Source organism: Nesoenas mayeri, assembly GCF_963082525.1.
Source record: "Nesoenas mayeri genome assembly, chromosome: 27".
NCBI classification, from domain to species: domain Eukaryota; kingdom Metazoa; phylum Chordata; class Aves; order Columbiformes; family Columbidae; genus Nesoenas; species Nesoenas mayeri.
In genome coordinates this window covers 3,290,991-3,309,367 of record NC_137555.1, presented here as the reverse complement: position 1 = coordinate 3,309,367, position 18,377 = coordinate 3,290,991, and the positions used below count along the sequence as shown (strand labels likewise).

At 56.6% G+C, this 18,377-nt stretch overlaps 3 protein-coding genes across 3 annotated transcripts; 2 read left to right on the top strand and 1 right to left on the bottom strand.

Moving 5' to 3' along the window:
- Positions 1-81: 81 nt before the first annotated feature.
- CIAO1 (cytosolic iron-sulfur assembly component 1) lies at positions 82-3,271 on the bottom strand. Its single transcript, XM_080360369.1, has 7 exons — positions 3,106-3,271; positions 2,079-2,227; positions 1,895-2,006; positions 1,710-1,798; positions 1,415-1,616; positions 716-803; positions 82-635 (listed from the first exon to the last, which is right to left on the bottom strand). Exons 1-7 carry the CDS (start codon positions 3,242-3,244, stop codon positions 395-397), a joined length of 1,020 nt encoding a protein of 339 aa, XP_080216495.1. The 5' UTR covers positions 3,245-3,271; the 3' UTR covers positions 82-394.
- Positions 3,272-3,312: 41 nt separating this feature from the next.
- On the top strand, positions 3,313-8,369 carry TMEM127 (transmembrane protein 127). Its single transcript, XM_080360370.1, has 3 exons — positions 3,313-3,586; positions 5,168-5,332; positions 5,804-8,369. The coding sequence occupies exons 1-3, from the start codon at positions 3,346-3,348 to the stop codon at positions 6,109-6,111; spliced, it is 714 nt and encodes a 237-aa protein (XP_080216496.1). The 5' UTR covers positions 3,313-3,345; the 3' UTR covers positions 6,112-8,369.
- A 1,916-nt stretch (positions 8,370-10,285) lies between these two features.
- Positions 10,286-18,129, top strand: STARD7 (StAR related lipid transfer domain containing 7; the record flags this gene model as incomplete). Its single annotated transcript, XM_080360106.1, has 8 exons — positions 10,286-10,689; positions 13,698-13,861; positions 14,157-14,206; positions 14,556-14,666; positions 14,753-14,835; positions 15,052-15,151; positions 15,796-15,880; positions 17,458-18,129. 8 exons carry the CDS (start codon positions 10,286-10,288, stop codon positions 17,634-17,636), a joined length of 1,176 nt encoding a protein of 391 aa, XP_080216232.1. The 3' UTR covers positions 17,637-18,129.
- Between the last annotated feature and the right edge of the window lie 248 nt (positions 18,130-18,377).

The following is an 18,377-nucleotide window of genomic DNA, read 5'->3' as shown; positions in this document are numbered from 1 at the left end:
ACAAAACAGGCGCAAATACCTCCGCTTTGACCCCCCAACTCACCGAGGAGCTCCGTGCCTCAAAAAAAGTTCATTAGCAGAATTAATTAAGGTGGGTTTGGCTCAGTAGCCGTTTCTAGGAGCGCAGGAGTGGCGCTAAACGCTTCCTGCGAGGCACAAAAAGGGTTTGTCCCCCTTTGTGGGGAGCACCCACACCACATTCTGTACACCCCAAAAGGAAAAGACGGGGGTTTTAGGCAGGGTAACACAAATTTATTGAGCGTGGGGCAGAAGGAGCTGAGAGCAAGTCCTGCCATGTCCCCAGAGCCACCTGGGTCCTGCTGCACCCCTAGGGGTGCCAGAAAGTCCAACCCATGGCGAGGAGGAGGAGGTGAGAAGGTTGGATTGAAAGCCCTCAGCAGATTTCGGGGCGCTGGTACTTCCAGAAGGCGATCTCGCCGTCATCGCTGCACGACGCCAGCAGCCCCGGCTCCTTGGGGTTCCAGGCGACGCAGTTGACGTCCTGCGAGTGCGCGCGGGGCACGTGGGCGGCCAGCGCGAAGGTGGGCTGGTGCGGGTCGGAGGACGCGCTCTCCTCGAACACGCGGATGGCGTCGTCCCCGCAGGCCGTGGCCAGAGCCCCGGTGAGGTGGCACCTGGAGGGGACACGGCGCTGGGGTGACCCGCGCCGAGAAAACGGAGCTGGGGGAGTCGGATGACAGTTGGGGACACTCACCAGGACACGTCGTAGATGGTTCTGGAGTGGTAACCGGACAGGGTGCAGACGCATTTCCAGGTGGGGTCGTTGCCGCTGCAGCTCACACCTGGATGAGAGAATAACTTGGGGTTCCTGCCCGCGCTTCCCCAGCGGGTTAGAGAATCGTTTTGGGTGGAAAAGAGCTTGAAAATCATCAAGTCCAACCATTAACACAACCCATGTCCCTGAGAACCTCATGTCCGTCTGTCCAACCCTCCGGGGATGGTGACTCCAGCACTGCCTTGGGCAGCCTGTTCCAATGCCCCACAGCCCTTTGGGGAAGAAATTGTTCCCACGTCCAACCTCAACCTCCCCTGGCGCAACTTGAGGCCGTTTCCTCTGCTCCTGGCGCTTGTTCCTGGGGAGCAGAGCCCGACCCCCCTGGCTCCAAGCTCCTTTCAGGCAGTTCAGAGATCAGAAGGTCTCCTCTCAGCTCCTGTTCTCCAGCTGAACCCCCAGTTCCCTCAGCCGCTCCATCACACTTGTGCTCCAGCCCCTCACCAGCTCCGTTCCCTTCTCTCCACTCGCTCCAGCACCTTCTTAGCATGAGGAGCCCAAAACTGCCCCCAGGATTTCCAGTTTGGCTCCCCAGTGGGACGGTCACCACCCTGGTTCCCCTGCCCACACTCAGCAGCCGTTCCGCACCCCGTGGCTCGCAGGACGGGCCACCAGCCCCACCTTCCTCGTTGCCCGGCTCGTAGCGGCGCCAGATGCGCACGGTTTTGTCGTCGCTGCAGGACGCCAGGCGCTCGCCGCTGCGGTCGAAGGCCACGCTCCACACCGTGGACTCGTGTCCCTCCAGCGTGGCGCAGCACACCCAGTCGTCCTCCTCCTCCTGGTACAGCTTCACCGTGTCGTCGTAGCTGGCCGAGGCCAGGAGCTGCGGGGACACGGGTGTCACCCGTGGGCTGAGGTGGGTGGGGCTGGAATAGGGTTTGGGGTGGAAATTGGGGTGAAACGCCCTCGTTTTTACCTCCTGGTTGGGGTGCCAGACCACGTGCTTGACGTCCTGCGTGTGGGAGTTGAGGACGCTGACGCACTCGTACTCCTCCTCCTCATCCACTGCGGGGACAGAACACTCGCAGTGAGGACAGGGGAGGCTGTGCGGGGGGACACAGCCCCCGGTGCCCCCCCCAGCCCCCCCAGCGCTCCCCTCACCTTCCCAGACCCAGACGCTCTTGTCGCGGCTGCAGGTGGCGAGCAGGGTGCCCGAGGGCGCCCAGGCCACCGACTTCACCTCGTTCTCGTGTCCCTCCAGTGTGGTGACGCACTGCAGGGGACAGCAGCGGGTGTACACGGTGTATTGGGGCGCGGGGGGGGTGTTTTTTGGGGGGGGTCTCACCTCAAACCCATCCTCTTGCCTCTTCCAGATGCAGGTGGTGGCGTCGAAGCTGGCGGAGGCCAGGAAGGAGCCGCAGGGCGACCAGGCCACCCTGCGCACCGTGCGCTGGTGCCCCTCGCCCAGCACCGCCCGGCACGACCAGCCCGTGCCTGGGGACGACCGGGACACTGGGAGACGGGGTCCGCCCCAAGCCACGCCCCCTGCCTCAAGCCACGCCCTCCCCTCCAAACCACGCCCCCACCAAACCACACCCCTGCTCCAAACCACGCCCCTTCCCCGACGCCCCGCCTCCTGCAAGCGGCCCCTCCCACACTGAGCCCCGGGTCCGCCCCCTCCCCATGACTCCGCCCCTCCTTATTATACTTAGCAGCCTTTCTAGCTCCGCCCCCTCATCGCAGCCCCGCCCCCTCACTGCAGCCCCGCCCACACTGTCCCCTGATCCCGCCCCAATCCAGCCCCGCCCCCTGCTTCAAGCTACGCCCTCGTCGTCAGACCACGCCCCTGCCAATAAACCACGCCCCTTTCCCGACGCCCCGCCTCCTGCAAGCGGCCCCTCCCACACTGAGCCCCGCCCCGGGTCCGCCCCCTCGCCATGACTCCGCCCCTCCTTATTAGCCTTAGCAGCCCTTCTAGCCCCGCCCCCTCATCGCAGCCCCGCCCCCTCACCGCAGCCCCGCCCCCTCACCGCAGCCCCGCCCACATAGCCCCCTGACCCCGCCCCAATCCAGCCCCTCCCTGCTCCTCTAGCCACGCCCCCTCGAGGCAGCCCCGCCTCACTGCCCCACTAGCCCCGCCCCTTTTCTCAGCCCCTATCGCCTATCTGACCACGCCCCCTCACACAGACACTCCCCTTTAGCCCTGCCACTCACCAAGCCCCTCCTTCTTTTCCACCGGTAGCCCCGCCCCCTCATCGCCTTCCTCCCCTATTGGGTCTCTGACCCCGCCCCCTCCCCACGGACACCTTTAGCCCCGCCCCCACCGATCCCTCACCGCCCCTTGGCCCCGCCCCTCGCCCCCCCCCGCTCACCTTCCCGCCCCCACAGCCGGATCAGCCGGTCCCCTCCGCACGACGCCAACAGCCCCCCGCCGGGGCTCCACGCCAGGAACCAGCACCGCGAATCGGGGTGTCCGGGGACCCTCCCCAGCAGCTCCAGCGCCTCCTTCATGCCGCCCCTCGCCGCCACGCACGCTGACGTCAGCGCGCCGGAAGCGGAAGCGGGGTTGCCGAGGCCCGAGGCGGAGCCGGAGTGGCGGAGCCGGGGCCGCGATGTTCACCCCGGGCGGGCCGGGGCTGCCGGGCGGGCGGCGGCGGAGGGCGGCGGGCAGCGGGCTGCCCAAGCAGCCGGAGCGGAGCCTGGCCTCGGCGCTGCCCGGCGCGCTGTCCATCACGGCGCTGTGCACGGCGCTGGCCGAGCCCGCCTGGCTCCGCATCCACGGCGGCACCTGCGCCCGACAGGAGCTGGGAGTCGCCGACGTGCTGGGCTACGTGGATCCCGAGCTGCTCCGAGGTGAGGACGGGGTCCCCAGAACCCCCATCCCGCTTCCCCCGGGCACAAACACCCTCCCCATAAACCCCAGGATGTGAGGGGTGGAAGGGCCCTGGAAAGCTCATCCAGTGCAGTCCCCCCATGGAGCAGGAACACCCAGATGAGGTTACACAGGAAGGTGTCCAGGCGGGTTGGAATGTCTGCACAGAAGGAGACTCCACAACCCCCCTGGGCAGCCTGGGCCAGGCTCTGCCACCCTCACCAGGAACAAGTTTCTTCTCAAATTTAAGTGGAACCTCTTGTGTTCCAGTTTGAACCCATTGCCCCTTGTCCTATCACTGGTTGTCACCAGAAGAGCCTGGCTCCATCCTCCTGACACTCCCCCTTTAGATATCTGGAAACATGAATGAGTCCCCCCTCAGTGTCCTCTTGTCCAGCTCCAGAGCCCCAGCTCCCTCAGCCTTTCCTCACCCGGGAGATGCTCCACTCCCTTCAGCATCTTTGTTGCCCTGCGCTGGACTCTCTGCAGCAGTTCCCTGTCCTGCTGGAACTGAGGGGCCACAGCTGGACACAAGATTCCAGGTGTGGTCTCCCCAGGGCAGAGCAGAGGGGCAGGAGAACCTCTCTGACCTACTCAACCTCAATAATAAAGATTTATTCCTTCCCCATACCACCCAAATGAGGCGGTTTCCCTCCATTTTACCACTGTAACTCCCCAGGGTTCGGTGTGTTACATAAATTCAGCGGCAAATGTCAGTGATAAATGGGGGGTGTGCGGTGACTGGCGGCCAAACAAGACTCACTCCCCACCCTGGCAAATGAATCGGTCAATACGAAGGAAATAAAGCACAAAAACATCATTCCCAACTTATTTTATAAGCCAAGAGGTGTCTGCGTCCCCATGATGAGATTTGTGCGTTGTCGAGGGGGTTTAGAGAATCATAGAAACGTTTTGGGTAGAAAAGACCTTTAAAGTCATAGAGTCCACCCATAACCCACCCCCAGCACTGCCCCATGTCCTGAGAACCTCATGTCCGTCTGTCCAACCCTCCAGGGATGGTGACTCCAGCACTGCCCTGGGCAGCCTATTCCAATGCCCCACAGCCCTTTGGGGAAGAAATTACCCCAAATTTCCAACCTCAACCTCTCCCTGGCTCCCACCTCCATCACAGACTCATCCAAGCGCCTGAGACTCATTTCCAGCCTGTATCTTTATTAATCCCTTTTAATATGAAATTAATTTAACCGCGGGGGTGGCTTTAAACCTCCTTTAGCCCCCAGTTCCAGTTCTGGATGTGCACACAAATCTAGGTGGGGTGACACAGGATCTCCCTCACCTTGACCTCACATCGCCGGCAGGATATGTCATTAAATAAAAGCCTTTTAATTAACCCCCTCGGCTTCACTTTAAATAAGGAACTCACGCAACCTGCTTTGTTATTTTGCTTTTTTAACTTTAATTCCCCCAGCGATAATGGTTTATAAAGTGAAATACACGCCCGGTCCAACCGCTGGGGTGTAATTGACGCCACTTTCGCTGTCTGGTGAGCGATTTGGGGTGGAAAACAGGCTCGAAATCCGCTTGTCTCCCTCTCCTCGCAGATTATTGCATGAACCCGCAGACGGTTCTGCTGCTCCGCGTCATCGCCGCCTTCTGCTTCCTGGGCATCATCTGCAGCCTCTCGGCCTTTCTGCTCGACGTCTTCGGCCCCAAACACCCGGCACTCAAGATCACCCGGCGTTACGCGTTCGCCCACATCCTCACAGGTAATTCCTGCAGGAACAGCGATTCCACCCCCCCGGCTCCTTTATTTTCATCCCCAGTGGAAAAAAATACATCCCCCAAAGGCTTCTTTGCAACCTTTTAGTTCAGAGTTGTGGCGCAGAAGCCTCGTGTGGCTTAACCGAGAGTTAAATCTTGCGGGGAAGAGGTCAAGGACGAGCGTTAAGCGCCTATTAACAGGTTTGAGTTTTTAAAAGAGCTCCCGTAGCGCCTGTCTGGGGGATAAGGTCACCTTTGCGGCTCACGAGGAGCTTTCAAATCCTTTATCCTGGGCTGAATTAACGTGCGAGCGGCTCAGGGAAAGTTCTCAGCCTGTTTGTGTAAAAACCCCCACCCAAACCACTCGGCTTCACTTGTTTCCCCCTCAGTGTCTGTTTGATGAATTAACCATGAAATGAACACCCCGATTTATTATTTCCCGGCGTTCTTAGCCTCTCTCCGGCTCTTTTCCGCAGTCCTGCAATGCGCCACCGTCATCGGCTTCTGCTACTGGGCCTCGGAGCTGATCCTGGCCCAGCAGCAACAGCACAAAAAGTACCACGGCTCCCAGGTTTACGTCACCTTCGCCGTCAGCTTCTACCTGGTGGCGGGGGCCGGGGGGGCGTCCATCCTCGCCACGGCCGCCAACCTCTTGCGCCATTACCCCACCGAGGAGGAGGAGCAAGCGCTGGAGCTCCTGTCCGAGATGGAGGAGAACGAACCGTACCCGGCCGAGTACGAAGTCATCAACCAATTCCAACCACCGCCAGCTTACACCCCCTGACGGCGCCGCCTTCGCCGCGTCCTCCCCCCGCCAAACTTCACCTTCTCGCCGCCCCCTTCGTGTTTCAGATCCTTCTCGCGCAGAGGAAAGAACCGTTTGGGTCGGATGAGCGATGGTTTCTCCCTGTCCTTTAATTTTAGCGACACTGCGGTGTGATTTTGAGCCCCAGGTGGAATTAACGATGGCGGAGGCGCCCGCTGAGGATTTTCACCGGTTTTATCTCGTCCCCGCCGCAAAGGAGGGGGAAATGGCGCTAGAATCGCTCAGCGGACTCAATCCCTCCTCCGAGGTGTAAAACACACCTGAAAACAGGCGTCACGCACGCGCGTGTGTATATATTTATATATATATATGTATAGGGGAAGCGCTGGCGAGGGGGGAACGGCCCTTTCCAGCGTCTGGACAGACACAGAACCAACCCCCCTACCGCTCCACGTGTCCCTTTTTTTCTGACCACACGAGCGTTTTGAGCATTTTGCACTTTATTTCAGCCTCGGGGGTTTGGGGGTGAGGACGGTGACACTTTCGGGGCCGTCACCGCTATAAAACCCCCTTTGTGAGCGGCTGACATGACATCCCAAAGCTCTTTGGACACCGGCGCTGGTTTTGGGGGCAGCTCCAACCCCTCACCGAGCAAATTTTGGGGGGTTTTTAGCCAAGATACGACCAGACTTCAGCTCTGGGAAATCAGCGTCTGTGCCTGCGGTTTTATGCAAGTTCCCCATCCCCGCGCCGACCGATTCTTCTGCTTTTTGCTCCCACTTTTGATCTTCATGTTTTTCTGTCCTGCGCTTGGTTTTCTTACCACAAACCCCACAAGAAGACGGACACGGCGGAGCAAACGCTTCCCCAGATGGTACCGCAGAGACGATCCGAATCATCCAGACCCCAACCAGGTTTTTTTTGGCTTTTTAAAGCAAAATTAATATGTAATAAAGAAACACGGATGCATCAACCTGAGCACCGCAGCACCAAAAACCTCAACGCCGAATCTGCGAAGGTTTAGAGGAGGAGTTTTAGGACAGAAAAAACGCTCGTCGTACGTTCTTGACCATCCCCTTAATGCTTTTATTCCCTATTTTCTTCCCACCGGCTGTTTTGCCCGGTTTGTCCCCCTGTTTTGCGCCCCCCGCGGCAGCACTGGCTATGCAAGAGCTTCGGCCGCTCGCCGGCGCTCAGACCAGGGCACTAAATGGGAAACAATCAACGCGGGGAGGACACGGTGAGACTGGGAGGGGGAAAATCAACCCTGAAAAACCTTGAGGAGGAAAATCAGCCCTTGAAAATACTCCAGGAGGAAAATCAGCCCGTTAAAAAAACCTTCAAAGGGGAAAATCAGCTCCTGAAAATACTTGAGGAGGAAAATCAACCCCTGAAAACCCTGGAGGAGTGAAATCAGCCCTGGAAAAACCTTGAGGAGGGAAATCAGAATCACAGAATGTGAAGGATTAGAAGGGCCCTGGAAAGCTCATCCAGTGCAATCCCCCCATGGAGCAGGAACACCCAGATGAGGTTACACAGGAAGGTGTCCAGGCGGGTTGGAATGTCTGCACAGAAGGAGACTCCACAACCCCCTGGGCAGCCTGGGCCAGGCTCTGCCACCCTCACCCCCAACAAGTTTCTTCTCAAATTTAAGTGGAACCTCTTTGTGTTCCAGTTTGAACCCATTGCCCCTTGTCCTGTCACTGGTTGTCACCAGAAGAGCCTGGCTCCATCCTCCTGACACTGCCCCTTTAGATATCTGTAACCATGAATGAGTCCCCCCTCAGTGTCCTCTTGTCCAGCTCCAGAGCCCCAGCTCCCTCAGCCTTTCCTCACCCGGGAGATGCTCCACTCCCTTCAGCATCTTTGTTGCCCTGCACTGGACTCTCTGCAGCAGTTCCCTGTGCTGCTGGAACTGAGGGGCCACAGCTGGACACAAGATTCCAGGTGTGGTCTCCCCAGGGCAGAGCAGAGGGGCTGGAGAACCTCTCTGACCTACTGACCACCCCCTTCTAACCCACCCCAGGTCCCATTGGCTTCCTGGCCACAAGGGCCCAGTGCTGGCTCATGGTCACCCTGCTGTCCCCAGGACCCCCAGGTCCCTTTCCCCTACGCTGCTCTCTAATAGGTCATTCCCCAACTTACACTGGAACCTGGGGTTGTTCCTGCCCAGATTCAAGACTCTACACTTGCCCTTGTTCTATTTCATTAGTATTTTCCCTGAAAATACTCAAGGAGGAAAATGAACTCTTGAAAAACCTTTGAGGAGGAAAGTCAGCCCCTGAAGCTCCGTGAGGGTTGGGTGGGTGGGTGCGGGGCGTGGGGGAAGCTGGCAGCGTGTTTTTTGGGGGGTTTCCTGTTTTCTGGGGGTTTTCCCAGCCCCGACACGGCTCCTTTTCCTCCTCATCCACTTCCACGTCCCCGGCAAAACCCACGTCCCGCCGGCTCTTCCCCGGCGGCAGAAACTTTGGGGTTTCCTCGCTGGGGACTTATATGCAAGGGGGGGCTGGAGTGTAAATATTCTGTGCATAAACACACTGTATTTCTGTAAAAAAAAATACCCAAAAGAGGCAAATTCATGTCGTTTCCCTGCCCTGGATGGAATCCGGACAGGGTGTGGGGTGCTGTGGGTTTTGGGGCTCCCCCCGGCCCTTCTGTGGGGAAATAAAGGGGGTGCAAAGAGCCATGTGTGGGGGATTGAGCTTTGTTCTGGGGAATGGGGGTGTCCCCTCCTTGTGCTGTGACCCTATGAGCAGCCCTGCACCCCAGTAACCAGCCCTGCACCCCAGTAACCAACCCTGCACCCCAGTAACCAGCTCTGCTCCCCAATAAACAGCCATGCACCCCAATAACCAACCCTGCACCCCAGTAACCAACCCTGCACCCCAATAACCAGCTCTGCTCCCCAATAACCAGCCATGCACCCCAATAACCAACCCTGCATCCCAATAACCAGTTCTGCTCCCCAATAACCAGCCATGCACCCCAGTTACCAGCCGTGCACCCCAATAACCAGCCATGCACCCCAGTAACCAGCCATGCACCCCAATAACCAACCCTGCATCTCAATAACCAACCCTGCATCCCAATAACCAGCTCTGCACCCCAATAACCAGCTCTGCATCCCCGTAAACATCACTGCACCCCCGTAACCAACCCTGCACCCCAATAAATGTCTCTGTACCCCAATAACTCCCTGCAGCCCAATACCCCCTGCCCCAAATAACCCCCTGCACCTCAGCACCCCCCCTGCACCCCAATAACCCCCTGTCCATACACCCTGTCCCCCAATAACCCCCCACCCACAGCCCCTGCACCCCTCTAACCCCTCTATCCTCCATAACTCCCTGTGCCCCCCAATAACCCCTGCCCCCCAATACCCCTCTGCACCCCAATAACCCCCCCTGCCCACACATCCTGTCCCTCAATAACCCCCTGCCTGCATCCCCTGCACCCCCGTAGCCCACTGCCCCCCAGTAACCCCTCTGTATCCCAATAAACCCCCTGCCCACGCACCCTCTCCCCCAATAACCCCCCACCCTCACCCCCTGCACCCCTATAACCCCTCTGTCTCCCATAGCCCCCCATGGCCCCCAATAACCCTCTGCCCCCTAATACCCCCCTGCACCCCAATAACCCCCCCGTCCTCACCCCCTGAACCCCCATAGCCCCCCTGCACCCCTCTGTCCCATATAGCCCCCCGTGGCTCCCAATAGCCCCCCTGCACCCCCATAATCCCTCTGTCCCCGATAACCCCCTGCCCCCCAATACTCCTCTGCACCCCAATAACCCCCCCTACCCACACACCCTGTCCCCCAATAACCGCCGCCCGCACCCCTGTAACCCCTCTGTCCTCCATAACACCCTCGTGCCCCCAATAACCCCCCTGTGCCCCCCAATAACCGCCCTGCACCCCAATATCGGGCCCCGCCCGCACTCCAAGCTCCGCAAGTGGGGGCGTGGCCCTGCCAAGCCCCGCCCCTCGCTCCAAGCCCCGCCCCCTCTCTCCCCGCGCCCCTCGCGCCCTTGCTCTCCCCTCCCCGCGTCCCCCAGCGCACAAGGGGGCGGGCCTTTCCCCGCCTTCACCCAATCACCGCGCGGGGCAGGGGAGCCACCACCCAATCGGCAGGCGGCGCGGCGCGGTGACGCAAGCACCGTGCGACGCGGGGCGGCCCGCGGAGGGAGCGGCGGCATGTTGCAGCCGCGGCGGCCGCTCGTCGGGCTCGTCTCCCGCTGCGCCCGCACCGCCCGCCTGGGCCCCCGCCCGCCCGGGCCCGCCGAGCCCGGCGGACAAGCGGGGGGAGGCGCGGGGCGGCGGGGCCTGCTGGGCCTGCTGGCGCGGCAGTGCAGCTGCCTGACGGGGCAGCGGGCGCGGCAGGCCCGGCGGGGCTGGTGCCGCGGGGGCGGCGGGAGCGGCGGGGACGGGGCGGCGGAGCGGGCGAGGCGCAGCGGAGGCGGCGGCGGCGGGGGGTGGTGGTGGTGGCGGGGGCTGCTCCGAGGCCGCCCCGCCTTCGCCGCTACCGGCCGCCTCATGGCGACTCTGGCCGGTGTCTTCGTCTGGGACGGGCAGCGGATCGAGGAGGAGGAGCTGCAGCGGTGGGTGCAGCCGCGGGGCCCCCGACACCCCCATGGGAACCCCCCAAATCCTCCGCGGCCCGGGGTACTCGGCGCTTCGGGTCCCGAACTCCCCGCCCCCTCCGTTCCTTAGGGCCTGGGGGGCCCCCGAACCCTCAGGGGTGATCCCCGAACCCTCAGGGGTGATCCCCAAACCCTCAGGGGTAGCCCCCAAATCCTAAGGGGTCCCCTCCCTTTACCAGGTGCAATTGGGCTTGGAGTGCCCCCATCAAACCCTTGGGAGGTGCTTTTCCCCCCGCCAAGTCCACCATTGATGGGGGTGCACCCCAGTTTTCTAAAGCTCCCAAACACTATGGGGTGCCTCTCAAATCCTCAGGGGTACCCCCCATGTTCTATGGGGTTCCCTCTCTTAGCAGGTGCATCGGGACTTGGGGTGCCCCCACCAAGCGTTTGGGAGATGCTCTTCCCCCCCGCCCCTCAACTCCACCATCATTTCGGGTGCACTCCAATTTTATAAAGCTCCCAAATCCTCGGGGTGCCCCTCAAATCCTCAGGGGCCTTCCCCCCCCCTTACCAGGTGCATTGGGACTTGCGGTGCCCCCCCAAAACCCTTGGGAGATACCCTCCCCCCTTCAAGCCCACCATCGCTAGGGGTGCACCCCACTTTTCTAAAGCGCCCAAATCGTTGGGGTTGCCCCCCAAATTTTTCTAGGGTGAGAGAGCCCACCCCAAATCTTTCCAGGTCTGGGGGTGTCACCATCTGTTTGTTCTGTGCTGTGTGTTGATGTAGGGGTGAAGCCCAAGTCCCCCCCAGCAGGGTGCCCCCCAAATCCTCAGGGTTCTCCCCCCCTTACCAGGTGCATTGGGACTTGGGGTGCCCCCACCAAGCCCTTGGGAGGTGCTCCTTCCTCCATCACTATGGGTGCACCCCAGTTTTGTAAAGCTCCCAAATCCCTGGTGTGCCCCCCCAAATTTTTGAGGGGTGGGGGAGTCCCCCCAAACCTCTCCAGGTCTGGGGATGTCACCATCTGTGTGTTCTGTGCTATGTGTTGATGTGGGGGTGCACCTCGAGTCCCCCCCGACAGGGTGCCCCCCAAATCCTCTCTAAATCACTGACCTCTTGGGGTGTCCCCCTGCCCTTTTTGGGGGGTGCACCCCTGCAAATTGGGCCCCCCCTGCACCCCCAGTTCTCTGCTTGGTGCCCCCCACCCCCCTTGGGATTTAGGGGTGCACCTTCCACCCCCCAATCCCCACTTACCCCAGGGGTGCAGCACAAAGGGGTGTCCAGTCCCCCCCCCCCCAATACTGAGTGTCCCATTCGTGCTGCTGCACCTGGTGGGGGACACACGGAACCCCCCAAATCTGGCTACAAAAAGTCCCTCTGACCATCCCGGTTGCTGTTTGGAGCGCGTGGCGTCGTTAAGGTGTAATTATCCCGTGTGGGGTGTGATGAGGCGGGAGAGGGTAATTAAAACCTTAATGAAGAGCTCGGGGTGCGATGGGGCAGCGCTGGGTTCCCCCCTTTTAAATTCTGCTGCGTCGTCCGGACCGTCCTGTGGGCATTAAGTACCCAGTATTTATTTAAGTAGCTTATTTGAGGCTTAATTAAATCTTGGAGCTAACGAGAAACACCCCAACCTGTGACACATTCCAACATTTTACGGAGATCCCGACTTCACCTTTACACCAAATCCCGGTTTTATTCCCAAACATCGTGCGATAAACCCGGCCTGAGGTTTTCCAGTGCGCTCAGCAAGGCTGGGCTTAGGCTTGGGATTAAAAGCAGAGTTCAAGGTTACTCACCTCAATTTAAGGACTTCTTAAGCCCAACCTTCCTCCAGTGCCCTTTTCCAGAGCTCCCTGTGATTAACCCTCTTTATTCTTTAATTTCTCCTTATTCCTTTAATCACTCGCTGCCTGTTGGGCTCCGGTTTAGTTGCAGGAGCAATAAACTCCTCCCAGGTTTAAAATAACTCGTTGCGTCTGTATCGTCTTTCTCTTCCCCTCCCAACTCTCCTTCTGCTCCCTCCGCTTCTAATTTAACTTATTTCCTTGATCAAACCAAAATCCCTGTTCTGGCTTTGCCATTCCCACCTTTATTTTTATAGATTTTAATGGGTTTGGGGGTAAAAAACACCCGCAGCTGGTGTCCCCTATGGTGATGTCCCAGCTGTCGAAACACCGACACAAACCTAAATATTAACCTAAATATAACCTAAATATAACCTAAATATTAAAGAAATATTATCCTAAATATTAACAAAGCAGTTTAAACGCAATAAAAACCAATTTGTAGCGGTTAAAAATTCACGCCAAGTGTAAATAGAATAATTGTGATCGCTGGTTTTGTCCTAACAGGGAAACGCAAAGAAATAAAACAAGAAAGAAATAAAATAATTAAGGATAAAATAAGTAATAAAATTTCTGTGCAAAGAAGTGAAAAATCAAGAGTTTCTGGGCGTTATTTTGGTTCAGTTTTCTGGGTAATACAGAATAAAGCTCGAGACAGACGTGCGGCAGCTGTTAAGACACGTAGAAATGTATTTATCCTGTTGTAAATTAGTCCCACGAAGCGTTGGGAGCGACGTTAATTCAGCCAGACCAGTGAGACCTGCCCCGCAGGTTCCCAATCCGTGCTTTAATTCCACCTGGCGCTAATTACTTTAATCTAATTAGTGTCTCCAGGTTGGTGCGATCCGCCTTCCGTGGGGTTGGGGGCTCCAGATGTGGAAAAACCAGCTGTTCTGCTCCGATGTTATTTATTATATTAATTTGTGGTGCGGTTTATCCGCTTTTATCACTTCCCAGGAACAAGCCCTTTTGTGTTTCCCCTGTAAAACAGCACAAACCCCTTAGAATTTAAGAATAAAAAGGCAATTACGGTGGATTTTTGCTGCTCTTTCCCCACTAAAATCCCTCAGGGTGACGCCTGGGGAGGTTTTACCCATTTCAGGTGAATCCATCTGTTGTATAAACAACCCGACGAGGCTTCGGTTGTTAATTATTGTGTGTTTTCTCCCTCCTCGCAGGTCGGCGCAGGAGATAAAATACATGGAGAACATGTTGGGGCCGCGGATGGAGCCCAAACGGGAGCGTGAGCCCGGGGAACAGCCCTGGGAGATGATCATGGACAAAAAGCACTTTAAACTCTGGCGCCGGCCCATTGGGGGCACCCATTTGTACCAGTACCGAGGTAACGGGACCCCCCGAACCCCCTTTTGCACTGGGATTTATCCAAAATGTTTTAAAAAGTGGGATTTGTCGCGCTTTGTTTCGCTCTCCGCACATTCCACCCCCATTTATAACATCAAGGGGGGTCCCATTTAGCACATCAAGGGGGGTCCCATTTAGCACATCAAGGGGGTCCCATTTAGCACATCAAGGGGGGTCCCAGCACTACCGCCCACCTTAAAAACACATTTTAGTTTCAATTTTGTGGCGCTGAGGTTGAAATTAACCCGGGATTAACAACTATCACTTTCCCGCAGTGTTCGGGTCATACACGGACGTGACTCCCCGGCAGTTCTTCAACGTACAGGTGAGCGCGGTTGCAAATAAAACGCACCCCCTGCTGGGGAAATAATTAATAGATTCATCTTAATACAAGTTCTGCGATGGAAAGCCCGGCGTGGTATAGAGCACAAGCAGGGATTTGGGATTTTATGCTTGTTTCTGATAGAAATAAAGGAGCGACGTGCGCGGGATGTGTGTTTCTGGTCCTCCCATCGCTCCTGCGCTTCCTCTCTGCTGCCTTTTAAATCATATTTAATAATTCCCCGCGGGTTAAATGACACAGATGAGAAAGCCAAGGGCTGGTTAATGCCGCCGTTGGGCTTTTGCCATAATGCCGCTTGTCTTTAGCATCTTTCCTCCTTTTCTTTCGCCAGCTGGACACTGAATACAGAAAAAAATGGGACTCGCTGGTCATCAAATTAGACGTAATCGAGCGAGACGTGGCCACAGGATCCGAAGTGATTCACTGGGTCACTCATTTCCCGGTGAGTTTCTCCTTTTTATCCCTTTCTGGTGATTCTCAGCTGGTCGATGCTTTTATTTGTTGATTTTTTAATCTCTTTTTGTCCAGTATCCGATGTATTCGCGCGACTACGTCTACGTGCGCCGGTACAGCGTGGACAAGGAGAACAACCTGATGGTGCTGGTCTCACGGTGGGTTGTTTTTCCAACTGTTTCTCATCTCTAAACCAAACTTGAGTGCTGGTTTGAAACTCCACGAGCTTTTAAACACCCCGCTCAAAACCTCAGGGATCTGCTTCAAAAATAGAGTGTTTTTTGGGGTGAAAAACTTGGGTTTTTTGTACCTGACTCCAAAATATCAGTGGATACTCTATGTGGCTCATCTCCTGCTTTTCTCATTCTCCCCAGGGCTGTGGAGCATCCGAGCGTCCCTGAGGACCCCGAGTACGTTCGGGTCAGGACCTACGAGTCCCAAATGGTCATTCGGCCCCACAAAACCTTCGACGAGGTGCGTTTTTGGGGGGAAAAGCTGGAAAACAGGGTGGAAAACTTGTTAGGAGGGGGGAACTGCACCTTTTCTGGCTGTTGTCCGGAGCGCTAAGCCGGGGTGAATAGCGCAGAGGGTCAAAAGGGATGAGTTATTGTCCCAAAATGAGGGAGAAAAGGGACGAGTTATTGTCCCAAAACAAGGGACAAAAGGGATGAATTATTGTCCCAAAAGGGACGAGTTATTGTCCCAAAATGAGAAGCAAAAATGATGAGTTATTGTCCTAAAATGAGGGACAAAAGGGATGAGTTATTGTCCCAAAATGAGGGACAAAAGGGACGAGTTGTTGTCCCAAAACGAAGGATGAATTATTGTCCCAAAACGAGGGACAAAAGGGACGAGTTATTGTCCTAAAATGAGGGACAAAAAGGATGAGTTATTGTCCCAAAATGAGGGAAATGTGTCTCTGGAAGGATTTTAAGCTTAATTCCAGCAGTTTGAGACTCTTTCTGGTGCTCTTGGAGAGACAAATGTGTCGGATCAAAGCACCAAACTCATTTTAAAAAGCCTTTGACACAAGTGACCTGGGAAGGGATTTTAGGAGAGGATGCGAAGCCTGATGGAGTTTTTCTCCCACTTCAACCTCTTGTTTCCTCCTTTTCCAGAACGGTTTTGATTATTTGCTGACCTACAGCGACAACCCCCAGACCGTGTTCCCCCGGTACTGCGTCAGCTGGATGGTGTCGAGCGGTGAGTTGGGGTGAAATTTGGGGGGGATTCAGGCTCTTCTCTCAGAATCCCAGAATGTCAGGGGTTGGAAGGGACCTGGAAAGCTCACCCAGTGCAATCCCCCCATGGAGCAGGAACACCCAGATGAGGTTACACAGGAAGGTGTCCAGGCGGGTTGGAATGTCTGCACAGAAGGAGACTCCACAACCCCCTGGGCAGCCTGGGCCAGGCTCTGCCACCCTCACCAGGAACAAGTTTCTTCTCAAATTTAAGTGGAACCTCTTGTGTTCCAGTTTATACCCATTACCCCTTGTCCTGTCACTGGTTGTCACCCAGAAGAGCCTGGCTCCATCCTCCCGACACTCCCCTTTAGATATCTGTAACCATGAATGAGTCCCCCCTCAGTGTCCTCTTGTCCAGCTCCAGAGCCCCAGCTCCCTCAGCCTTTCCTCACCCGGGAGATGCTCCACTCCCTTCAGCATCTTTGTTGCCCTGCGCTGGACTCTCTGCAGCAGTTCCCTGTCCTGCTGGAACTGAGGGGCCACAGCTGGACACAAGATTCCAGGTGTGGTCTCCCCAGGGCAGAGCAGAGGGGCAGGAGAACCTCTCTGACCTACTGACCACCCCCTTCTAACCCACCCCAGGTCCCATTGGCTTCCTGGCCACAAGGGCCCAGTGCTGGCTCATGGTCACCCTGCTGTCCCCAGGACCCCCAGGTCCCTTTCCCCTATGCTGCTCTCTAATAGGTCATTCCCCAACTTACACTGGAACCTGGGCTTGTTCCTGCCCAGATTCAAGACTCTACACTTGCCCTTGTTCTATTTCATTAAATGTTTCCCTGCCCAGCTCTCCAGCAGGTTCCTTGTGTTTTTTTTCTAATAAAATGAGCTTTTTTTTCCCTATTTCAGAGCAGCGCTGGGTCTGAAAAAGGGTTAAAATACATTCGCTCACCACACTCGACCTTTATTTCTCGCACCGCCCCGTGTTGCCAACCACAAAAACCGCTTTTCTTCCGCTTCGCGCTCTTAAATGCGTCTAAAAAGGCGCAGGAGCCGCCTCCGTGTGCTAAACGCTCGTTTTTTAAGAGTAAAATTCTAATATAAAATTCTAATTGGGAGAAATGCGACTGTGCAGAGCTGGTGAGAATTTAAAATGTTAAACGTTGAAAATATTAAGTATTTTAAATTAAAGTGTTAAATATTAGAAGCCCCTTAATGGCTGCAGGATTCCCCCCCCGCCTTGAATAAAGTGAAGCTGAGTTATTAGGAGAAAATTGGGAGAGAGGAAAGATATTGGGCAAGAAAATCAGGAGGGGACACAAAATGAGGGAGGGAAAGAGAAATTAGGAGGGGAAATGAAAATTAGGAGGGGAAATGAAAATTAGGAGGGGAAATGAAAATTAGGAGGGGGAAAAAATCAGGGAGGGAAAGCAAAATCAGGAGGGAAAAGAAAGATGAGTAGGAGAAGGAGAAATTAGGGAGGAAAATGGAGCGAGGGGAGCGGGGCTGGGGAAGGACCAGGCTGGGATGTTGTCACCCCAGCCCGGTGGCACTTTGTGGGTCACTGTCCCTCACCCCATCCCGCTCTCCCCACCCCAGGAATGCCGGATTTCCTGGAAAAACTACACACGGCGGCTCTGAAAGCCAAAAAACTGGAGCTGGAGGTGCGGGACTACATGGCGACGCGGCCTGCGGACAGCGAGGGCAAGGCCGGCATGGCGGCCCCCGAGCACAAGGCCGACGGCTCCTGCGGCTCTGCCCAGCTGGAATTCGCCTGACCGGACCCCCCCGGGATGACGGGGAGCTCAGCACTGGTGAGGGACCCCCCAAAATGTCACACCGACGGAGCCGCCGTCGGATTCTCCCCCTTCCTCGCTTGTCCCCAAATCTCCAGGGCCTACGTGAGGACGGGGGGGTCGTGTCCCCCCAGCTCCGCCCTGTGTGTTCGTGGGCCGATGAAAAGTGTCGTGTCGTCGCTAAATATTTCCCAAACGGGGGAAAAAATACTCTAAACAACATAATTTATGGCCTCCCCCCCCCATATCCTATTCTGAACCCCGATTATTTTTGGCTCGGCGCTGCACTGGATGAGGATCCTCCACAGAACTGTCTTGGGGTGTTCTATGGTATTTTACCCCCAAAAGTGTTGTTTTTTCCACCAAAAAGACCCTTCTGCCCTTCCAGGGGGTTGGTATTACCAAGGTGAGGCCATGAACTGGTGAAACTGGGGGAAAAATGCTATTTTTGGGGTGGTTTTTAGCTGCTGGTTGTGTAGGGGATGGTGGGGAGGACCTTTGTGCCGGTGACAACCGGGGTCACCGTGACCCCCCGGGGCCGATCCCGATGGGTTGTGGCACAAAGTGGGGTCGGGAAAAGCAAAATACTTAAATAAATCATCTCTCGTAGCCACAGCCCTGGATCCTAATTAATTTCCCTCGTTAATGAAACTTGATGGACTCAGGTTTGTCCCCCCTGCAGCAGCGATAATGGGAACCCGCCCCCAACCCTCTTTAACCCCC